At 41.8% G+C, this 21,385-nt stretch overlaps 1 protein-coding gene across 1 annotated transcript in view; it reads right to left on the bottom strand.

Annotated features, from left to right (window-relative positions):
• Positions 1 to 3,736: 3,736 nt before the first annotated feature.
• EPB41 (erythrocyte membrane protein band 4.1) overlaps positions 3,737 to 21,385 on the bottom strand; it is an 85,046-nt gene continuing 67,397 nt past the window's right edge. Inside the window, exons 17-21 of the mRNA XM_069971577.1 lie at positions 17,289 to 17,468; positions 5,711 to 5,839; positions 5,118 to 5,219; positions 3,986 to 4,066; positions 3,737 to 3,843 (exon numbers count right to left, since the gene is read on the bottom strand). Of these exons, the coding sequence (XP_069827678.1) occupies positions 3,745 to 3,843; positions 3,986 to 4,066; positions 5,118 to 5,219; positions 5,711 to 5,839; positions 17,289 to 17,468 (591 nt within the window). The 3' untranslated portion in view covers positions 3,737 to 3,744. The remainder of the gene's footprint in view (positions 3,844 to 3,985; positions 4,067 to 5,117; positions 5,220 to 5,710; positions 5,840 to 17,288; positions 17,469 to 21,385) is intronic.

The raw sequence follows: 21,385 nt of genomic DNA, 5'->3' as shown, positions 1-21,385 counted from the left end.
CTGCCTGGCCGTAGATGATCGTGTACTGGTTTTATCTCTTAGCGATTCAAACAGGAGGAAGAGGAGGAGATTTCCTCCATGGAACCTGCAAAAGGTAATTTTTACCAGCTATACATTACTTGACCACCCACAATTCCAAAACTACTGCTGTTTGTCAATTGCAATATTTGACCGTCTACACCTACATGCGGCGGTCCATCTCATCATTATCACTTTAGTGTACTAACACATAATGGCTGTCCGCTTAGATCCTTAGTGTAACTGTGATGGTGTTTTTTTCCCCCCAGAAATGAACAGTACAAGCGATTAAAAAAAATAAAAAAACACCTCTGTAATAGGATTTATTAGGCAAAAACGCCTCTTTCTGTACTCAAAATCCGCCTTCATTACAGAGAAGCCAGTGAAGACGGGTTCTGCTCTCTCCATTGTAAGCCTATGAAGGGGGGAGGGGCTGAGGGAGATGAGGGAGCAGAAAGAGGAGACATGAAGGTCAGCTGTTTGCAGACTGTCTGGGCACCTAAAATGCAGGATTTAGAGGCCAGAAAGGTCTGTGCTTATCTAGGAACTTGCTGATAGAAGATTGCAGGATGATGTGCTGTGCGGGACTGCCATTTCTCTCCTCCGTGCTCACTCACTCCCCTCAACCCCTCCCCTCTCCATAGAGCATAATGGACACCGAAATCCTGCTTCTTCTGAGGGGGAAGGTAAGAAAAAAAAAAAAAAAAAAGAAAAAAAAAAAAAGCATTTTAAGTACAGAAGGAAACTCTTTTTCTAAGGGTCCATTTACACAGAAAGATTATCTGACAGATTATCTGCCAAAGATTTGAAGCCAAAGCCAGGAATGGATTTGAAAAGGAGAAATTTCAGGCTTTTCTTTATGACCTGATCTCTGTTCATAGTCTGTTTCTGGCTTTGGCTTCAAATCTTTGGCAGATAATCTTTCTGTGTAAATGGACCCTAAATAAAACCTATTACAGAGTTTCTTAAAATAGCTTGTACCATTGATATTTATTGATTTCTGAAAAATTACATTTAAATGACAGTTACGCTTTAAGTACGTAAAGGTTTGAGATTAAATAGAAGTCATTCACAAACTGTACAACTTTCTGACCAGTTCATGGGAAATCCTTTTTTTCCTCTGGAGTACACTTTTAACTGTTCCAGAAATTTGTGCTACAGTAGCTACTAAGATCAGGCCAATCGGGCCAGGCATCCTAGCCTTTGATCTTCACAAGCATCGATGAGCCTTGGACACTTATAACCATGTCAATGATAGTCCGTCCTTGGATCACTTAATAGATAGTAACTGCTGCAGACCGCCCTTCTATAACCGATCCGCCCAACTCTGCTGATATTCATTAGAAAGGGGTGGTAGACCTGCCCTCAGTATACCAAAACACCTAATTGACATATGGATTAAACTGGAAATAGCACAGAAATGGTGCTGAAGATGAAGGTGAGAAACTGACCTTCATCCTTAGCGCCCCGTGTATTATAGGAACATAACAGCAGGTTGGATTCTTCTTACCTCATCATAGTCTTCCTTTAACACTATAAATAGTAAATGGCTGTAAGCTATTTTTTTTCCACTTGAAAGGTGTAAGTTGGAGTAAAATTGAGAAGAAACAGCGCAGACACATTTCAGAAGCTACAAATATTTACTTCAATGTGCAATCCTGCAACAACATGATGAGAACTTTACTTGTCACGCCTCAAAAGCCAATAAAATGTGCTAAAATACAACCTATCACAACTTATTTATATATAAAAATCGAATTAAGCCACATTTACAAATATCCTTCATTATTTAAAAGTAGAAAATAATACATCATGAGTTGCTTTATTTGTAAATTCCTCTGAATGAGACTCAATTATTGTATATATACGAAAATGTTAAATAAAAAAAAAAAAAAAAGAAAGCAGATTTCGCACACGTTTGTTTCATTGTAATGACCCCTCACCCCTGTATCCTCCTTATCATCAGCTCGAGATGGTTTTGAGACATTCATGAATCCCATGGTCTCAGAAGATGTGGGTTACACCCACGATACTGTCGGAGCATGCGTATAGTTGAAATCTTAAAAACTGACACGGTGACAGATGGAAAGTAATAGACCCGTAATGTGACAAATTCAGGGAGATGATCTATATCGTTTGGAAGCAGTAATACAGGTGACACACTAAATCTGTACTATGGTGAATCACATGATTTGACACCAACACAGAGTGTTAACATAATGGTATATCACGTCCAAGAATTAAAAAAACAAAAAAACAAAGATGATAAAACACGATTACTTCTCTATACCAGTCGTGTACACCTACAGAAGTAAAATCCAATATTAGTACTGCAAGCTATAGCACCTGTGTGTCCTACGGATAACATTTCTGTCAAGGCCTCAGACACCTCAACTCCATGAGCAGTCTCTAAAGCTACATTTCCAGTGGTTTTCATGTAATAGTCACATTCATTATTCACAGTATACAGACAACTTCCAGGTGATTCTTAAATTACTTTTTTTTTTTACTCTCCAGATGTGTGGAAGCCCCTCCAATTCCAAATGTATTTTTTTTTTATTCTGCTATAAAACGTGTGTATATAAAACTGGTTATTCTATTAAAGTGGTGGTTATAACTAGTGTCGGAGGGTTGATCTTTGCCAGGGCTCTGAGGAGAAAGTCCAGGGGGGGCAGGGCAGTGGCATCTTATGGAAACTTGCTTGTTTTCTGCAAAAGATAAAAAAAAAGAATAAATAAAAAAAAGTTAAACTAAAAACTTGCACTAAAGGCCTGAAAAGAAAAGCATTGAATAGTTTCCTTGTTTGCAGTAGTAAAAAGCGCAATGTTTAAATGGTGTCCTCTATAGGCATATACAGGCCCAGAGGTGCATGGTCACATGCTCCTTTATGCTCGGCCATCTTATAGACAGGATTGACACTCTGGAGGTGGGGCGTCTCTTATTAGTGCTATGTGGACTGTCAGCAAGTGCAGTGAGTACACTTACCCATAGAATCAACCAAACACTTTCAGGGTACTATTACACTAAGAAATTTTTCAACAATAAACAATCTCAAACAGCCGCTACGGCAAATGACCTGAAATTTTTCTCCCAATTACACGGAACGATGACTGTTACTTATGATTGCTCTTGCGGCCCTACTGTCGTTGCTACTGCGAATCTTATTACATGCGAATGATTTGCAAACTATTAGCGATAAAATTAGGTCCAAATTCTATCAAACGCCCAACGATTTCTCGTTGGTAGTTTAATCGTTGTCTACTAATTATCGTTCAAATCCAAAGATCTAACGATTTTTTAAATCGATAATCGCCCGAGTAATACGGCCCTTACTATAAAGTGGCCTTTCCTATCAAGTATTACTGGCATGTGTATGCATAGATGAGTATGGGGGGGGGCATCTTAACTGCCCTTCAATGGCAAATGATTCAGGTCATAAGTGTATAGCAACAAGTTACTCCTTTCTCCCTATGGAGAGAAAAAAAAACAAAACTAAAAACACACGCGCACAGCGAGCATGTCAACGGTGAAGACGGGAGAATTAAGAAGATTGTTCTTTCCCATCCAGTAGGGTGCATTATTTTACGGATTAAGCAATTTTAAAAGATCAAAATGGGAAAATGACTATTCCATTGGACAGGTTAATCTGCAGACCGGCAAATAATGCGAAACATGGGGTAAACCAGAACACTCATCTGATTTGTGACCTGATGCCTACCTTTCCCTTTATTCCTCTGCTATTTCTGTCTCCTGATGGACCACCACCTTGGTCACAGACATATCCGGGTGTTGCTCCTTTGCCTCCTTGATTGCTTGCACCAGCACCTGAGAAAAATGGGAAACTCTTAGAAATATGCATAACAAAAAAAAAGAATAAATAATTATATATATATATATATATATTTATATTTATAAATATATATATATCTCCCATGTGACAAATTGAACTGTTATTTGGCTAAAGTACCTGGTCGTGATCCAAGTCTCCATCCCCTGTAATAACTATCCTCTTCTCTATTCGGGTTTCTGAGATACCTCCTTTCACGGTCTGCACGAGAGGAATTTAAGTGGATGTAAGCAAAAATATATCTGACCGACCCATTAACATTTATAGCACATAGACAGGATGACCACAATCTGGTGCATGTAATAACATTTAGGATTTAGTTTTCAGTTTAGCAAAGCATTGTAATTTCTGGTTGTCAGTACAAAAAAACTAATTGAGGGCTTATTCCCATGTCCCATATTCCATGGATCCTAAGGACGGGGAAGCCCTGTAATGGACTCTTTACCCGCCCGGCATCATGTATCAATATCATGCCGGTATCGGGGAAAGTGTTTGAATCTTTGTGGCACTGTAATGAAGCAGCCGCGCGGCTCAGTCATTACAGTGCCGCAAAGATTCAAACACTTTCCCCTCGCTCTCTACATCATATACATACATGATGCCGGGGGCAGGAAGAGAGTCCACTACGGGGCTTCCCCGTCCTTAGGATCCATGGAATATGGGACATAGGAATAAAGGCTTTATTCCCATGTTCCGTGCACATTGGAAATATACAGATGGTGTGCAATGGAATAAATGATCGGAACTCCCAGAATCATGCATCATCATGATGCTGGGAGCTCAAAATTGGTTTAAATCTTCACTGTACTGACACAGCCTTGTGGCTGATACATAAAGCCCGGAGTTCCAATAATCTGTTCCGTTGCACACCGTCCGTATATACAGACTATGCACGGAACATGGGAACAAGGCCTAAGCTTGGGACTACCTCACAAATAGCCAATTTCTGAGGATGATAGCATGGTCACAAGTCCAGGCCTGACTGTGGGTCTAATAACGCTAACTATGATGCTTTCAGTTTTAGGTGTTTCTATTCATCATGTGTATTACTGAACTGATTTCAGGCGAGTGTAATATGGCCAATTAATAAACATGATGAATTAAGTGTCTGTCAAGAACCACCCGAGGCTGGAAGGCAGGTAAGAGGTCAGTGGCCTTATACTAGTGGTGCCCTCTACACACTGAACATAATAGAGCCAGAGACGATTTATTATATGTAGATAACTAATCAGCTAATAATGTGATGATTTACCTTAGTGATTTGGGTTGTTGTGGTGCTGCTGGTTGTTTCAGAGGTAATGGTGTGTGCAGTAAGCAGGATACCAGGTTCTTGATCATTGTTAACATCATCATTCTATAGACATAAATGTTTGTAGTTACAAAATGTAAAGGTATTATAATATATATATATATATATATATATATATATATATATATATATATACATACACATACTGGAGCCTAATGTCTTGTGTCTTGCTTAGGCTGGGTTCACACTGCGTTTTTGCAATCCGTTTTTTTTTCTTCTTTCATCTGATTTATTAAAAAATAGGACGCACTTTAGGGCGTCCATTTTTATCCGTTTTTCCATTGACTTCTATAATGAAAAAAATAAAAATATATTTTTTTTCCAATGGGAAAACCGATCAAAATAAATGCACACAAATGCAATCTTTTTTTTTTTAAATCTTTTTTTTTGCATAAAACGGATGAAAAATAACGGCTTTAAAAATGCAGTGCGAACCCAGCCTTAGTTGAACTACGAGGTAAGGGATACAGATATTATTGGGTACTTTTTAAAAAAAATTTAATTAATTATACTGACAGTCAGGGCGGAATACCTACTTTTGCTGCTTCATAAGTAATTGTCTTAGTCTCTGTATGCACCAAGGGGACTTCTTTGGTGGGGATCTGGCCCTTCTCACTGGTTGATGCATTGGAGATGGTTACGGTCTGTGTTTTAACCAATGGGGGCTACAAGGAAACAAGAAAATAGTTACTTAAAAGGCATTGAAGTGAATAAACTACTTTTTTCTTTTTACATGACCTGCTTGGCACCCACGCCTAGATCCCTTTTTTAAATCGCCACCCAGTTCCCGCCATCTGCACTGCTTTTGTGACAAATTAGGCAGCTCTATGCACTGGAAGCGGACCCAGCACCTACAGTCTCCCCCTCTCCTGGGTGACGCAGCCAGACTTGATTCTGAAGGAGGTGCCTCACCCTAGGGAGGGGATATTTGTGCACAAAGCTGCCCTTTTTGCATGTCATGGAACCGGCATCTTTAGATCATCTGGGGAGCCCGTAGGAGATAGCGGGAGTAGCCGTTACAGATAGCCGCTGCTGCCACTCTATTTCACGGAGCGACAGATAGCAGACCGTCGCTATCATTATCGGGATTTTGGTTCCTGTTGTAAAATAGCGATCAGCCGACATTCTGCGCGGTTGCTGATGGCTCTTTTACAACATGAGCTACTACAGAAAGCGATTGTCGGCCGGAACGGCCGGTAATTAGCCAAGTATGGCCAATAATTGCTTTGTGTAATAGTACCCTCAGCCTCAGGTTTCAGATTTTAAGTCAGACATACTAACCTATCATTAGGGTTTTTTTTTACACTTTCTTTCCATGGCCCGTATATATGGACGGTGTGCAATGGAACTAAGATCAGACCCCCCGGCATCATGTAGCATTATGATGCTGGGAGCTCCAAAGCGGTTTAAATTTTTGCGGTACTGTACTGACACAGCCGCACGGCTGTGTCAGTAGGTTACCACAAAGATTTAAACTGGATCGGAGCTCTCAGCATCATAATGCTACATGATGGCGGGAGGTCCGTGAATCCTGTCCATAGCGCGTCTTCCAAGCACGGACCATATTCTCGAAACATTTTCCAGTGTAGTGTGGAAAATAGAAGCAGAACTCTGATGGGTTACTATGGGCAAGTAAATTATTCATACAGGGGGGGCCCTTTTGAACCTTCACAGCCTCCTTAAGGGAAAACATTCAGACATTTATAGTTAACTCACCTGTATATAAAGTAAATGTATCTCCTAGATTACAAATTAGAGTCAGATAGTGAAACATTCTTTTTTTTCTAATCTGTTTCTATTTTTTTTCCCATTGTTATGAGGGGGGGGGGGCAGCACCTTGCCAGAGCTGTTTTAACAGCATTTAGTGACATGCTTTACAACAAGACAAACAGACAACAATAGACAGGACCTGTCCCCTTGAGAAAAATGTGAAACACTACTATGCGTGCTCTTTGACTTTTAAAGACGTCATTCCACAGGGAGCTGCCAATGTCTTATACTAGTGCTATTTATGTACTGATGTCACCTGATGCTGCAATTCTGTACAGATCACTTTACAGCAGCCTCCTCTCATCAGTCTTATAAGTCTCAGCTTAAGTTTCAGACCTAGTGGTGACTGTTATTTGAAACAACTTCTCTCCTTTTGATCTGTAACATACTGAATTTGTAAATCAATTCATTTACCAAAAAATGTTCCTTGCTCCTGAAAAATAGCTCTTAAGTCAGACAGTGAGAGGTTTCTCACTGGTTCTTCATTGGTGGGACCCCAGGATAATTTCCTCTGGTGGGTCCAGATACCCCAGTCCGACACTGGGTAGATCAAGGCTTCCTTCTCATCTCAGCATCAGTAATTCAGTGCTTAATATAACTCCTTCCTTGCTGTGCTGCTGCTGTTTCATTCATCACTGCTCACACAGCATTTGCCAAGTCAGTACATCAGTAACCCCCTCTCCCTCCACATACTCTCTATAGAAGTGTACTTTGTAAATCATTCATAGCAAAGTGTAGCCTGTTCAGTCCAGTGCACCTTTACCAGCACTAAGTTATGGCATAGCAGAGAAGTGCTGTGCTTTGCTTGGCCAGAGAAGTAAGGGAGGAAGTCCTTATGTGTGTACTACCGGCAAACAGCCCTGCTCAGGTCTTGCCTCTTTGGAATATAAAGAATGAGAAAAATCTGGGCATCATGGAGGGACAGGGGATAAGTAACAGCCATGAACTAACAAAATCATACAGGTTTTTAAGGTGACAAGAAATTTTCTAGCATAATCTCTGCTATTAGTGAATCAGATTTAGATCTTGCGATTAAAGATATCTTACAGTTGTGTCCAACTAATGGCTGTAGAATGTGTTACAAAGGAGAAGTGCCATTCTGGGCCAAAGACCCTAGTTCCCTGTAGTTCCACCAAACATAAGTCTTCTTTAACCAGAGACCTCAATTCAACTCAGTTTCCAGATTCTAAAAGTGAACTAATTCAGTTACATCAGGCGAGCAGATAACAATTACAGTACCAGAAATAGTAAAGAACTTTCAGTTTTTTTCAGACTTTCTGGATCAGTGAATCTTGGTCTAGATCACAGGTGTCAAACTCAGTCCCTCCACCTGTTACAAAACTACAATTCCCATCATGCCTGGACAGCCAAAGCTTTAGCTGTCCAGGCATGATGAGAATTGTACTTTTGCAACAATTGGAGGGCCGCAGTTTTACATCCCTGGTCTAGATATAGGTCACATTCACGTGTTCTGTGTATACGGTCCGTGCACGGAAGATGTGCTACAGACAGGATTCAGAGGATTCATGATGATGCTGGGAGCTCTGAATCGGTTTAAATGTGCGCTCTACTGTACTGATACAGCGTGGCTGTGTCAGTACAGTATTACGAGGATTTACAGTGCTCCCGGCATCATAATGCTACACAATACCAAAAGGGCCGTAAATCCTGACTGTAGCACATCTTCTATCTATACATGGACTGTATTGACGGAACATCACATCTTCTATGCACAGACTGTATTCACTGACCATATGAATGCAGAGTAAATATGCTTTATTTGGCATAAAACTGTGAACATTTCCTTTACACACTGAGACAATAAATGATGGCACAAACACCTAGAATAATAAACCGTATTTATTTCCCATTAGCATACATATCACATATTCCAACTTGCTTCAGCTTCTTCTTTGAAAGTTAAAGATACAAACATAGGAGGAGATTTATAAAGCGGTCAAAGATTTGCCTTGTTGCTTACACCAATCCGCTTTCATTTTACCAGAGCAATACGAGAAATGAAAGCTGAGCTGTGATTGGATGTTATGGGCAACAAAGAGAATCTTACTATATGACGGCGCTAGAAGTCTCTCCCGTAGGCAGCTTACCGAAGACTGTAATTGGTGAAAGGACATTGAAATAAAAAAACACAAAACCACACAACATGAAAGTTGTACGATAAAGGACTTACAAGAACCAATGAGAAAAATCACATCAAAAGACTAGTAAGATGATAAAACATACCAAGAAACCCAAACCAATAAAAGCATTTCTAACACTATTGGCCCTAAATGGTAAGCAATACGGAGAAATTCTGTTTAAAAAAAAAAAAAAAAAAAAAGATGTAAAAAGTCGGGATCAGACACCAACATTTACTCATCTTTAGAAATCTGGCAGGACCAATAAGAAACTGTTTGTGGCTAGGCCAGTAAACAACGACAAACTACCTGAGGAATACTTAAGACAGCACTGACAAGGTATATCCAGTAATGAACCAGTCTAACATTAGATACGTACACAGCTCAAGCAGCAGGCAACTAAATGCATACGTCATGGCTTCTTCTATATAGGCAAATCCCACCCATGAATATGTAATATAGGTTTTTTTTTCTCATGTTAAGAAACATTTAGTGAAAAAAAAAAAAAAAAAAATCAACAAAGAATAAAAAAATTACTGTTTTTCAACAGGTTTTCAAGGTTTCCTAATGCCGCAGAGACTATTTGCAACCTTACTCTAAGGAGTTATTCCCACGTTCCATGAACTGCCAGTATATACGGATAAGGTGGAATGGAACATCGGAACTTCAGGCATCTTGTACCATTATGATGCCGGGAGCTCAGAAACAGTTTACATCATTACTTTACTGTACTGATACAACAGCATGACTGTCAGTACAGCATTAAAAAGATTTATAAAGGTTGTCTGGGCAAAATTTATTTGCCTAGCCACAGGGGGGGCTCCAACCTCCATACCGGGCCCATTTTTTTGTTTGTTATAAATACAGCTGTGGTTATGGCATGTGACCCGCGGCTCTATTCATTCCTATGGATTCGCCAGAAAGAGCAGAGTAAGCCAAAAAGTTACTTAGGGTCCTATTCCATGGGCCGATGGGGGCCTGATCAATAATGTAAACGAGCGCCGATTGGCGCTCGTTTACTGGGCCTATTACATGGCCCGATAATCATTTAGCGAGGGATGCAGGGACATCATTACCAATCTCCTGGCAGCCCTTGTTTAAACACCACACTTTACCTAAACATGTTGCAGCTCCTTCTTCCTCCCGGTCCTGTGCGCAGCAGCAGCAGCTTCGGTGCAGCCTGTCTGAGCTGACAGACCGCTCAGCCAATCACTGGTCCTGGCCAGTGATTGGCTGAGCGCTCAGTTAGCTGTCAGTAAAGCATGGTGCTTGTGAAATCGTTGGTCGTCCGCCACGCATCGCTATTACACGCAGGGATGCGTGGTTGGTGCCCGATGATTTTAGGTTTGAACCTAAATAAACGATTGATGACGCGATCATCGGCTGATCGTTGTCTCTATTCCACGGAGCGATAATCCGCTGAATTGGCCCGATTCGGCCGATTATCGCTCCGTGGAATAGGACTGCGGGTCAAATGCAGTAGCTACGGTTGTATTCATAACAAGAAAGCCAGGGGCCAGTATGGAGAACGGCGGAGGGTACAGAGGTCGGACCCTTATCCCCTACAAGTTAATTTTGCCCGAAAAACCTCTTTTAACTGTATGGGAGCTTTTGGCCTCATAATGATACCTGATGCCTAAAGTTCTGTTCCACACCATCTGTATATTCAGACTGCGCACGGAACAAGGCCTAAAAAGGCATCGTGTAAACCTTTTAGATTTCTGGGCTAATGCACCTTTAGAATAACTATGCAAAAAACAGCAAAACTTGCCTTCACGTAGACACTCACATCACAGATCTGTAAAAAGGCACTACCGTTTATTAAAGCGTCCTTGAAGCCACGTTTCCTGCTACTTTAGTCATATACAGTGACTTTAGATGCTATTTTTCGTGGCAAAATATTCCATACGTACTCTATTCCACACAGACAGGTTATGTAAATACACTGTAGTCACAGGAATTAATACCAATGCTTATCGTACTAGGCAGCAACATGTCCCATGTCTGAAGACATAAAACCCATGAGCGTACAGGACTAACAAGCAACATCCAATACAGAGCAGACACATTGGGCTTATATGGTCTGTGTGCCCTGCTAAACTACAAGAAAACAAACATATCTGTAATATATTTCAGGGTTTTAAAAGGAAAAAAAAATTCTAATCATCATCTGAAAGGCGGAAGCCTAAAGGAAACAGCAACGTCCCCAGCTGGTAAGGAGTAGAGTCCATTATACAGGAGACACAGTCCAGTATAGAAGGGATTCTTGGCTTTGAAAACATGGAACAAGTGGGAAGGCAGTGTAATGCAAAAGGTTCAGCACAAGAGTTCTCTATATACAAACACTCCAGAAAAAGAAAGAAAAAAAAAAAGTCCTAATTTAGAAAAGGAAAAAACTCAATGCACATAAAACATGTCGCACATCACAAGGAAGAGCTGTAGAAGAAAAACAAAAAGGCAACTTTTTGAAACATCAAGTTTTTTCTATCAGCTCACATAGGTAAGGAATGTCGCTATCCCATCGTGTGTAAAAGAGCAAAAAGGAATGTATGTAATAACCAGAAGTACTTAGCCATGCATACACTGAGCGAGACGGCGCTCCGATAACGTGAGCACTCATAAGAACACCAGCCACCAGAGCGTCACCGCCAAAAATATTACAAGAGACATGAGGAAAGGGAGGCGAGGGTTTGGTAGTAAAAGTGGGTGCAGGCGGCACTTTTCCATAGACTTCTCCTCTGGCATTGGGATGGAGACTTTCGGGAGGTTTCCCCGATGGTCTTTCCCAGTTGGTTTTACAAAGTCTTCACCCTGCCCTGGAGACTCACCCTGGGTCTGCCCACAGAGGGACGGCAGAAGAGAAAGAGACAGGTGAAACCGAAAAAAAAAAAAAAATACAGATGGCAAATGGAACAGGAGAATAGAAGTACTTCTTAGGTATGTGCAAAGTTTATGGCAGGTGATGTAAAAGTATTCAATGTTATCGTGAAGCATAGGTATATCAGGGCCACTGGTATACAAATGGCAGTAAGATATCACCGATAACTATGTGGCAGTAGCGTTGGCCCTATCACGAGCAGAGGCAGGTATATTACAGTATATAGAGAGCTGTATTACAAACAGGGAGGAAAGTCTGTGTGTAAATGAGGAATGCATCTGAAGAGCTCAAGGAAAGAATAGAGCTTTTTCTCTTCCCCCCAGTACACGCTGACCTTTTACGGGCCATTGCATGGTCTTTAAGATAAAAAGAATTGAGCCCTTAGCTCCCGAAGGGGGACGCCTGTATGCGGATTACTCTGTGGATTAGCAGATGGTTCTTTGCACATCCCTGAGTTACATTTTTCTGCGACATTGCGGCCAGGCGGCTGAGCAGCGCCAACAAAATAATTGTGAGAGATTAGAATTAAAAATGAAAAAGAAGCAAAAGAAAACATAAAAGTTTGTGTCAAAACAGGGAAAAAAAATTATAAGATGGCAGGGAACAGAGTGAAAGAAAAAGAAAAGAGAAGGGAACAGTTATACTCAGCATGGCAAAGCTGTGAGAACATCCGAGATCCCTTATGTGATGCAGAAGATGGTTTACCGTCGTAGAAGTCGTCGTCTGGTGAGTTGGACTAGGTGGTAACCCATCTCCTGCAGTCCTCAACGGGGAAGGGATTTTTGTGCAAATATCAAGAAGTGTCAGACAAAAATGCCGCAGAAGCCCAAAGCACATAGCTGAATGACTAAGCCAGAGCGTCCAAAGCAAGCAATCTCATTTCTCCATGAATTCCGTTTCTTGCGCAGGAGCCTTGTCAATATTTCCATAAACCAATATAAGATTTCTTTCCACATCATATTTAATCACAAAACATGTTAAAAAAAAAGAAAAAAGTACCAAGGTATTAGTTCCAAAGTTTGTTCCGATTCTCAGAACTGCTGTAGCATTACTGAAATTTGACACAGTAATATTAACCATTCAATTCAGTATAAAACAAAGGCCGACATTAAAGGGGAACTCCGGATAGGGAAAATAATTATCCCTTTGCTTCCCCCCCCCCCCACACGCAGGAGACCACATTTTTTTTTTTTTTGTCTGAGCACAGACTGAGGATGCAGACATGACAGGGGGAGGAGATGGGGTGGGACATGGGTGGATAGGGGCGGGGTTTGAGCAGGGGGGCGAGGAGGGTAGCTGGGCTATGGAGGTGGGAGAAGCAGGACATTCTGAGTGTGCACCACAAAGACTACTGGGAAATAAAGGCCAATAGCAATGCACGGAAAAAGGAACAGAAAGAGACAGAGCAGGCGGAAAACTGCATCTGTACAACTACATAAAGAAAGTCAGGGGGGAACATAGGTAAGAAGCTTACATTGTAAGGAAGTTTTTTTTTTTTTTTTTTTTTTTTTTTAAAAAAAGCTGCCCGGAGTTCCCCTTTAACTTCTTAATGGTGCGTTCACACCTACAGGATCTGCAGCTGATTTTCTGCAGCAGATTTCATTTAAATAACTGAACACAGCATCAAATCTGCTGCAGATCCTGTAGGTGTGAACGCACCCTAAAGGCCCTATTCCACCAACAGATCTGACGACAGATTATCTGCCAAAGATTTGAAGCCAAACCCAGGAGTGGATTTGAAAAGAGGAGAAATCCAGTCTTTCCTTTATTACCTGATCTCTGTTTATAGTCTGTTCCTGGGTTTGGCTTCAAATCTTTGGCAGATAATCTGTCGTCAGATCTGTTGGTGGAATAGGGCCTTAAGGATGGAGCCAATTTTTGTTTTTACCTCCTTGTGTTTAAAAGGCCATAGCACTTGCATTTTTCCACCTAGAGACCCACATGAGCCTTTACTTTTTGCGTCACTAATTGTACTTTGCAATGACAGGCTGAATTTTTGCATAAACCAGGAAAAAAATCAATGTGGGGGGAAATTGAACGAAAAAACGCATTTCTTTTATTTGGGGGGTATTTGTTTTTATGCCATTCGCTCTGGGCTAAAAATGACTTGTTGTGCATGTTCCTCATGTCGTTATGATTACAACGATATGTAACATGTATAACTTTTATTGTATCTGATGGCCTGTAAAAAATTCAAACCATTGTTAACAAATATATGTTCCTTAAAATCGCTCCATTCCCAGGCTTATAGCGCTTTTATCCTTGGGTCTATGGGGCTGTGTGAGGTGTCATTTTTTGCGCCATGATGTGTTCTTTCTATCGGTACCATGCTTGCGCATATACGATTTTTTGATCACTTTTTATTACATTTTTTCTGGATTTGATGCGACCGAAAATGCGCAATTTTGCACTTTGGGATTTTTTTGCACTTACACCATCTACCGTGCGAGATCAGGAATGTTATTAATTAATAGTTCGGGTGATTACGCACGCGGCGATAGCAAACATGTTTATTTATTTATTCATTTTTATTTAAAACATGGGAAAAGGGGGGTGATTCAAACTTATTAGGGGCTTATTAGAGGCTTTTTACTAACAACACTTTTTTCTTTTTTTTACACTTGTCTCCCTGGGGGACTTCTAGTATAAGTGCACTGATCTCTCATTGAGATCTTTGCTGTACAGCAAAGATCAATGAGATCGGCACTCATTTGCTTTCGGCTGCTTCAGCCGAAAGCATCCGAGTGCAGAGTCGGGATCAGCGCCATTTTGGATGTGTGGATCGCTCCTCCGTGACAACGTCCCGGATGAGCGATCCACCCCACTAGACACCAGGGAAGTGCTGCATATAGTAATCGTATGCAGCTGTCAACTTTGACAGCTGCATCCGATTACTGAATTAGCGGGCACGGCGATCAGACTGTGCACGCTAATAGCCGCGGTCCCGGGCACCCGGAATTGTGGCGGTTCAAAACGGGGTCGCCGCGCGGACGCATGACGTACCGGTACATCATGCGTCCTTAAGAGGTTAAAAAGAATGCTGGCAATATTATAGCCCATGTTGGCAATTGAATTGTATTGTATCCTATAGCACCCAAAAAAGTCCACAAAAGTTTATATTTGAGAAATTGTCTTCCTAGACTTCCATCAGACATAAGGCCAAATGTCTTATACACACAGGCTCCTGCGAAAAAGCATCATGTGGTTTTGGGTCCCATTAGCATTTTGCAGGTACTGAAAAACAAACATGCAACCCGCCTGTCAGCAGACAATGCCCGACCTTGCAGCCTATAGAAGCCAACCTCCCCTAAGCAGGTCGCCATTCTTATATGCCATGCAAGTATTCATTTTTCGCCAACTTTCGTGTGAAATCGCGATGACAGAGCGCCTTGGCAGCCTTTATCCTGGCTTCTATTTGCCAAATAAATAAATAATAAAAAAAGAAGCTAAGAATGGATTGCAAAATGCCAGCTCGTGTAAATGACTGGCCAGAGCATGATCTTAGCATGGGCTTTACCTCTGACCCGCATACTTTCCGCTCAGTAGGTATAACAAGAGCGCGTTTAACCTGGATCCAATAGGAACAATAAAAGCAAAAATCAATATAAACAGTGTAAGCAACGTTGTATACATGATCAGATTGATTTACCTGTTCATAATAACCGGAGACGAGCGAACTCAATCTTACCAACTGAGAATTGTTCCGAACTTTGCAAAAAGTATGTAAGGTTCTATTCCCCACACCTTCTATGGATTTCTCATTTTCATAGGCACAAGGAAATGTTCACACTATTTTGTAGCTAATGTTTTCAGTCTCAGAAAAACAAACAAAAACATTTTTTTTCTGTGCACTCAGGCACTTCACCCATCTCCAGTGGATATTTTAAAGGGGTTACCCAGAAAACATGGCCAGGTGTGGTTTGCAGTTAAATTCCATTCACTTCAATGGAAATGAGTAGCAAAACTCCACCCAAACTGGAACACAAGAGTTGTGCTGTCTCTAGAAGAAAGTGGCCATGTTTTTCGAATGCTGAATTACCCCTTTAGGGTGGGTTCACACCTAACAGATCCGCAGCGGATTTCTCGCTGCGAATTTGCAGACAAACTCACAGCAGTATGGACATCCCACTGCGAGTTAGTCAGCAGCCCGCCCAGTTAACCCCCCAGCCGCTGGAGCCTATACATCAGCTGGTCCCCGCTTTGGGGCTCCCACTGTCTTCACGTCCCGCTCAGCCAATCAGTGCGCTGCGGCGGGGCAGCGCAGTGATTGGCCAAGCGGGACGTGCCAGGAACCCCCGAAGCAAGTGGGTGTGGGGACCAGGTGAAGTATACTCTCCGGCGGCGGGGGTGGGGTGGGGAGGGTGTTAATGGGGCGGGCTGCTAACAAACTTGCAGCGGGATGTCCATCCTGCTGCAAGTTTGTCTGCCCATAGAGTATACTGGGCAGGGATCTGCAGCGGGTCTCGCTGCAAATTTGCAGCGAGAAATCCGCTGCGGATCCGTTACGTGTGAACCCACCCACGAGACTAGATGGATCCTGCATGCCCAGTGTGTGGGCTTAGTATCAGCCCAAGAGCGGCCAGTGTCAGTATAGGACCATCCCTCTGAGGTCACCTTAGCGTGGTGGGATGATACACACAAATTTAGCAGTTTGACATATATATATATACATACTCTGTGTATACAGAATGTCTTCACAATTGCAGCGTGTAGATACACTCTTGTGTTTTGGTCTAAACTTTAGCCAGGGCAACGTGTGATACTGGTTATGCTGTGCTGGAGATTATATATATATAATATAATATATATATATATATATATATATATATATATATATATATATATATATATATATATACACACACACACACACACAAACACTCTCAAGGTAGACTTTAATTGTCATGCAATTATACCTTTAGATAGACAGATAGATAGAATTATGAAAGCTTCAGGGTTCAGCCCTTCCACAACTTACTATCCATCTTTATATCAATGATGGATAGATGAGGCCTTGTGGCTTTATCTGTTACAAACATAGCTGTAGATAGAATATTACTGATTGATATTAGTATCAATGCATGGACACATATCCCAGTCTGTACCTAACAGGGAGGACGGCTACAATTTCAGCAGGTCAGAATAATCAGATTTGACCCACTATGACTTGGTAACACTACGTATGGTCTGTGACCAACATGAATACAGACCCAAAGACTTGGATTAATAAAAAAAAAAATTTACACATAAAAATAGTTGCTGATAAAACTACAAAATAAATTTTAAAATTTGACTATATAATTTATGCGTACCAACATTGAGACTTACCCCATCACTGCCTGTTTGGACCTGTCCATTGAAACTGAGAGTACGGAAAGGAGAGTGGGTAGAGAGGCGTTTATCCCACTCACTGGGCCGCGGTGCAGGAACAGACTCCATGAAACTTTTCTTCAGCTCACGGATACTGGCATGGTGGCGAATTATTTCGTCTTGAGTCTTCTCTAAGTCCTATCAGAATTTGATGGCATAGTGGATAGTAAGATCAATGGGATAAGAAGATGCAAGGATTGGAGAATGCCCAACAGAATGAAGAAAGAGGAGAATAAGGAAGCAAAGAAAATTATCATGTTAAGTGTGTCACCGCTCGAGACCATAGGAACCCAGGAACACAGACATACTGAAGCAGAAGCAAGGTTACATGGTCTGTTACATCTTATGGTCAGTGCCCAGAAAACAGCAAATGTGCTAAGCAAGTTATATGTGCAAATCACATGGGAAAGCAAGGAATGGATCAAACGTGAACAAAATCAGGGGAAATCTATCCAGGACCAAGTAAAAGAGGAGACTGAACATACTCATACCCAGCGCAGATAAGCAGCTCTTACAACTGCACACAACTCATCACCTTACTGCATTGTCTGTGGATTATGGGCTTAAAGGGGACTCAGGACGGGAGGCCTTTTTTTTTAGTATCGCCAGGAAGGGAAGGATGAAAAAAATGATGTCCACTTACCTCCCTGGCTCCAGCGCTGGGCACTGTTCCTGGCCTCCTGCCGCTTGCTGGTGTGAGACGGGCCCTGAGACATGACGCAGGCAGCCCACTCAGCCCTTCAGCAGATGTAGTGGGTCCCCTCTCTGCTACTGAATGGCTGTGGGGACCTAAGACGTCTTGTGTCAGGGCCAGTCTTAGACCAGGAAACGGGAGAAGAACGGGCATTGGAGCAGTGTCACACAGTGCTGGAGTCAGGGAGGTAAGTGGACGTCACTGTTTTCATCCACCGGTGATGCTGAAAAAAGGCCTCCTGTCTGGAGTGCCCCTTTAATAGTAAGGAGCAAGGGGACATTCACACATACCATGCACGGTCCGTAATAAGTGTGTCAGTACAGTAGCACGAAGACTGAAATGGTTTTGGAGCTCCCAGCATCTTAATGAATGAATTATGCCGGGAACTCTGAAGCCTGTTCCATTGCACATCATCTGCAATTACAGACCGTGCCCGGTACGCGTGAAGGCCCCCTAAATAGGTAAATGACTATTGCTTAAGCAATTGTCATTTACTGCCAAAAAATGCAATGTTGAACTATTTCATTCATCGAATTTCTGGTATTCATAAGAGTAGTCATAGCAAACAGATGCACCAGACTCTACCATATGATGTGCTACGCCCCGTAACTAATTCTACAATATAAACAGTGACACCATATCCCTTAGCTTAAAATTTAGATTTTAGCAAGGCCCTATGAATGATGTTGAAGGGGTACTCTTCTTCCTTCAAATTTAGCAGTTTTAGGAAGTTACTTCTATTTTAAAATCTCAATTCTTCCAGCACTTATCAGCTGCTGTATATCCTGCAGGAAGTGGGGTATAATCTCAAGTCGGACTTCTGGCGGAGGTCAGTCGCTCACCATGGGCACGGAGAGAGGTAAGTACCTACTTCAATTTCCCCCCTCCCTCTACCAGCTGCAGGATTTTAGCAATCGCCGGACTTCTTCTTTAAGCATGTGACTGAGCAGGTCACATACCTCACTAGGGAACTGACCCCATCTACCTTCCTAATATCACTCTGATATTACCTTCAAGGCCTACTTCAGATCATGTACTGCAGTGCTTTTCAATTCCAGTCCTTGTGGCCCATCAACAGGTCATGTTTTTTTTTTTACAATTTTTTTGTATTTCACAGGGGTATAGTTATACTCATATAAACACAGGTTTTTTTTGTATGGGATAGTCTCAAAATATGACTGGGTGGAGAGCCATGGGGACTGGAATTGAGAAGCACTGATGTAATGAATACCCCCCCCCCCCCCCCCCCCCCACACACACACACTCTCTCTTTTTTTTCCCCCTCTCCTATCCTTTCCTTGTCCTTCTCCTCCCATCTCCTTCCGTCCCCCCAAGATCCTTCTTCCCTTTTCCCCTTTTTTTCCTTCGAATTGGGCCTTAAATGTACGCCAATGTATATGGTGGAATACCTTTTTGACAGTATACTAGGCTTGAGCAAACTTTGAGCATGCGGCATCTGATTAGCGGTGGCTAAAGAAGTTAGATGCAGCTCCAGAGAATCCTGGAAAATGGCCTATGGCCGTATCCATGTTTTCCAGGCAGCCTTAGGGTCCTATTCCACGGGCCGATGAGGGCCCTATCAATAATGTAAATAAGCGCCAGATTTTGCTAGATCGCCGCTTGTTTACTGGGCCTATTACACGGCCCGATAATCGTTTAGCGAGGGCTGCATGGACATTACCGACGTCCTTGCAGCCCTTGTTTAAACACCATACTTTACCTAAGCATGTTGCAGGTCTTCTCCTGCACTCCTTCCTCCTCCTCCTGGTCCCGCGCACAGCAGCAGTTTCGGTGCGGCCTGTCTGAGCTGACAGACCACTCAGCCACTCACTGGCCGTGGCGGTCCTGGCCAGTGATTGGCTGAGCGATCTGTCAGCTAAGACAGGCCGCTCCAAAGCTGCTGCTGCTGCGCTCGGGACCGAAAGAAAGAAGGAGTGCAGGAGAAGACCTGCAACATGCTTAGGTAAAGTATGGTGCTTGTGAAATCGTCGGTCCCCCACCGCGCACCGCTATTCCACGTAGCGATGCGCGGTCGGTGTCCAATGATTTTAGTTTTGAACCTAAATAAAGGATTAGCCGATGACACGATCGGCTGATCGTTGTCTCTATTCCACGGAGCCATAATCAGCCGAATTGGGACGATTCGGCCAATTACACTGGTCAAATTTTCAAAAGTTCAGAAATAAAATTAGCCATTTCTTAATGATTTTTATGTGCTGAATTCAAATATCACAAGGAAAAATGTGAATTGGCTCTAGTTTCTATGATATGGAAGAGTTCTCATGTTACTGTTTTGTGAATTGTATAGAATACAGTATAATAGCAGACATATTTATTACTTCTGCAATCATAAGGAAGCAAGTTTACTGTTCATAAACTTTTGAAATATATTCATAGGAAACTTAGTTCTATCTGAAATCAACTACAGTTTACAGACATATCCAAGAATTTTTACAAATTAATTATGTTTATTGAACTCTGGAATGTAGCTCCTTATTCAATGGCTTCTCGGTGCATTTACAGATGTCTTTTGTATTCATACATGGGATTGTCTCTGATAACTGTCTAACAGTAATCTGCAAGCATTGACATTCTATTGGTCATTCTAAGATGATGCAATATACCAGATGATGATACAATACTGATGATGCAAACTTTTCCTAGTATTGTATCACAAGCTGTGAGAAATATAGAAAGAACGTCTATCTTGAAAATTAGAGCCAATTTATAAATTTGATCATCATTTTCATCTCAGCACCCCAAAATTAGTTAAGTTCAACTGTTTTCATGTCGGAATCTTTGCTGTTGACCAGTGTTACCGCTCTGTTGAATAGGCCCCTTAGAGCGGCAACCAACTTTTTCAGCTACCGGTAATCAAATGGCGCACGCTCAAAGTTTGCTCAACTCTAGTTGATAGGATTGGGATAGGACGGTGACCTAAACGAAAACTGAAAAATGTTGTTTTGTGCACAGTAAAGCATACTCAAAGACAACACAAGTAAGTGAAAGTATTTACTGAATTATTATATATTATTATTATTATTATAAACATTCAATACAAGAGCTGTGCAGTAAGTGGGTGGCAGAAAGCAAGATCTTGCCAATACCTGAGATGGGCACTCTTAACATTAAGACTACCTGTCCTACAGAGTCACTAATCTGTGTACCCCATTTATTCCTATCAGTTACACAGTAGCACAGTGTCACACCTTCCTTGAGGCTCAAAGAAAACCACAATGCCGTAAAGTATTTTATAGCGACGGGTTAAAGAGACAAAAGCCGTTAAAATGACTGAAGAACGGTTACGGATTCTCAGATACAGGTTACTGGCATGCGTTAGAGCTTCACATCACAAAAATAC

The sequence above is a fragment of the Dendropsophus ebraccatus genome, chromosome 5 (genome assembly GCF_027789765.1).
Source record: "Dendropsophus ebraccatus isolate aDenEbr1 chromosome 5, aDenEbr1.pat, whole genome shotgun sequence".
Classification (NCBI taxonomy): domain Eukaryota; kingdom Metazoa; phylum Chordata; class Amphibia; order Anura; family Hylidae; genus Dendropsophus; species Dendropsophus ebraccatus.
The sequence above is the reverse complement of the archived record's forward strand: the minus strand, read 5'-3'. Positions and strand labels throughout refer to the sequence as shown.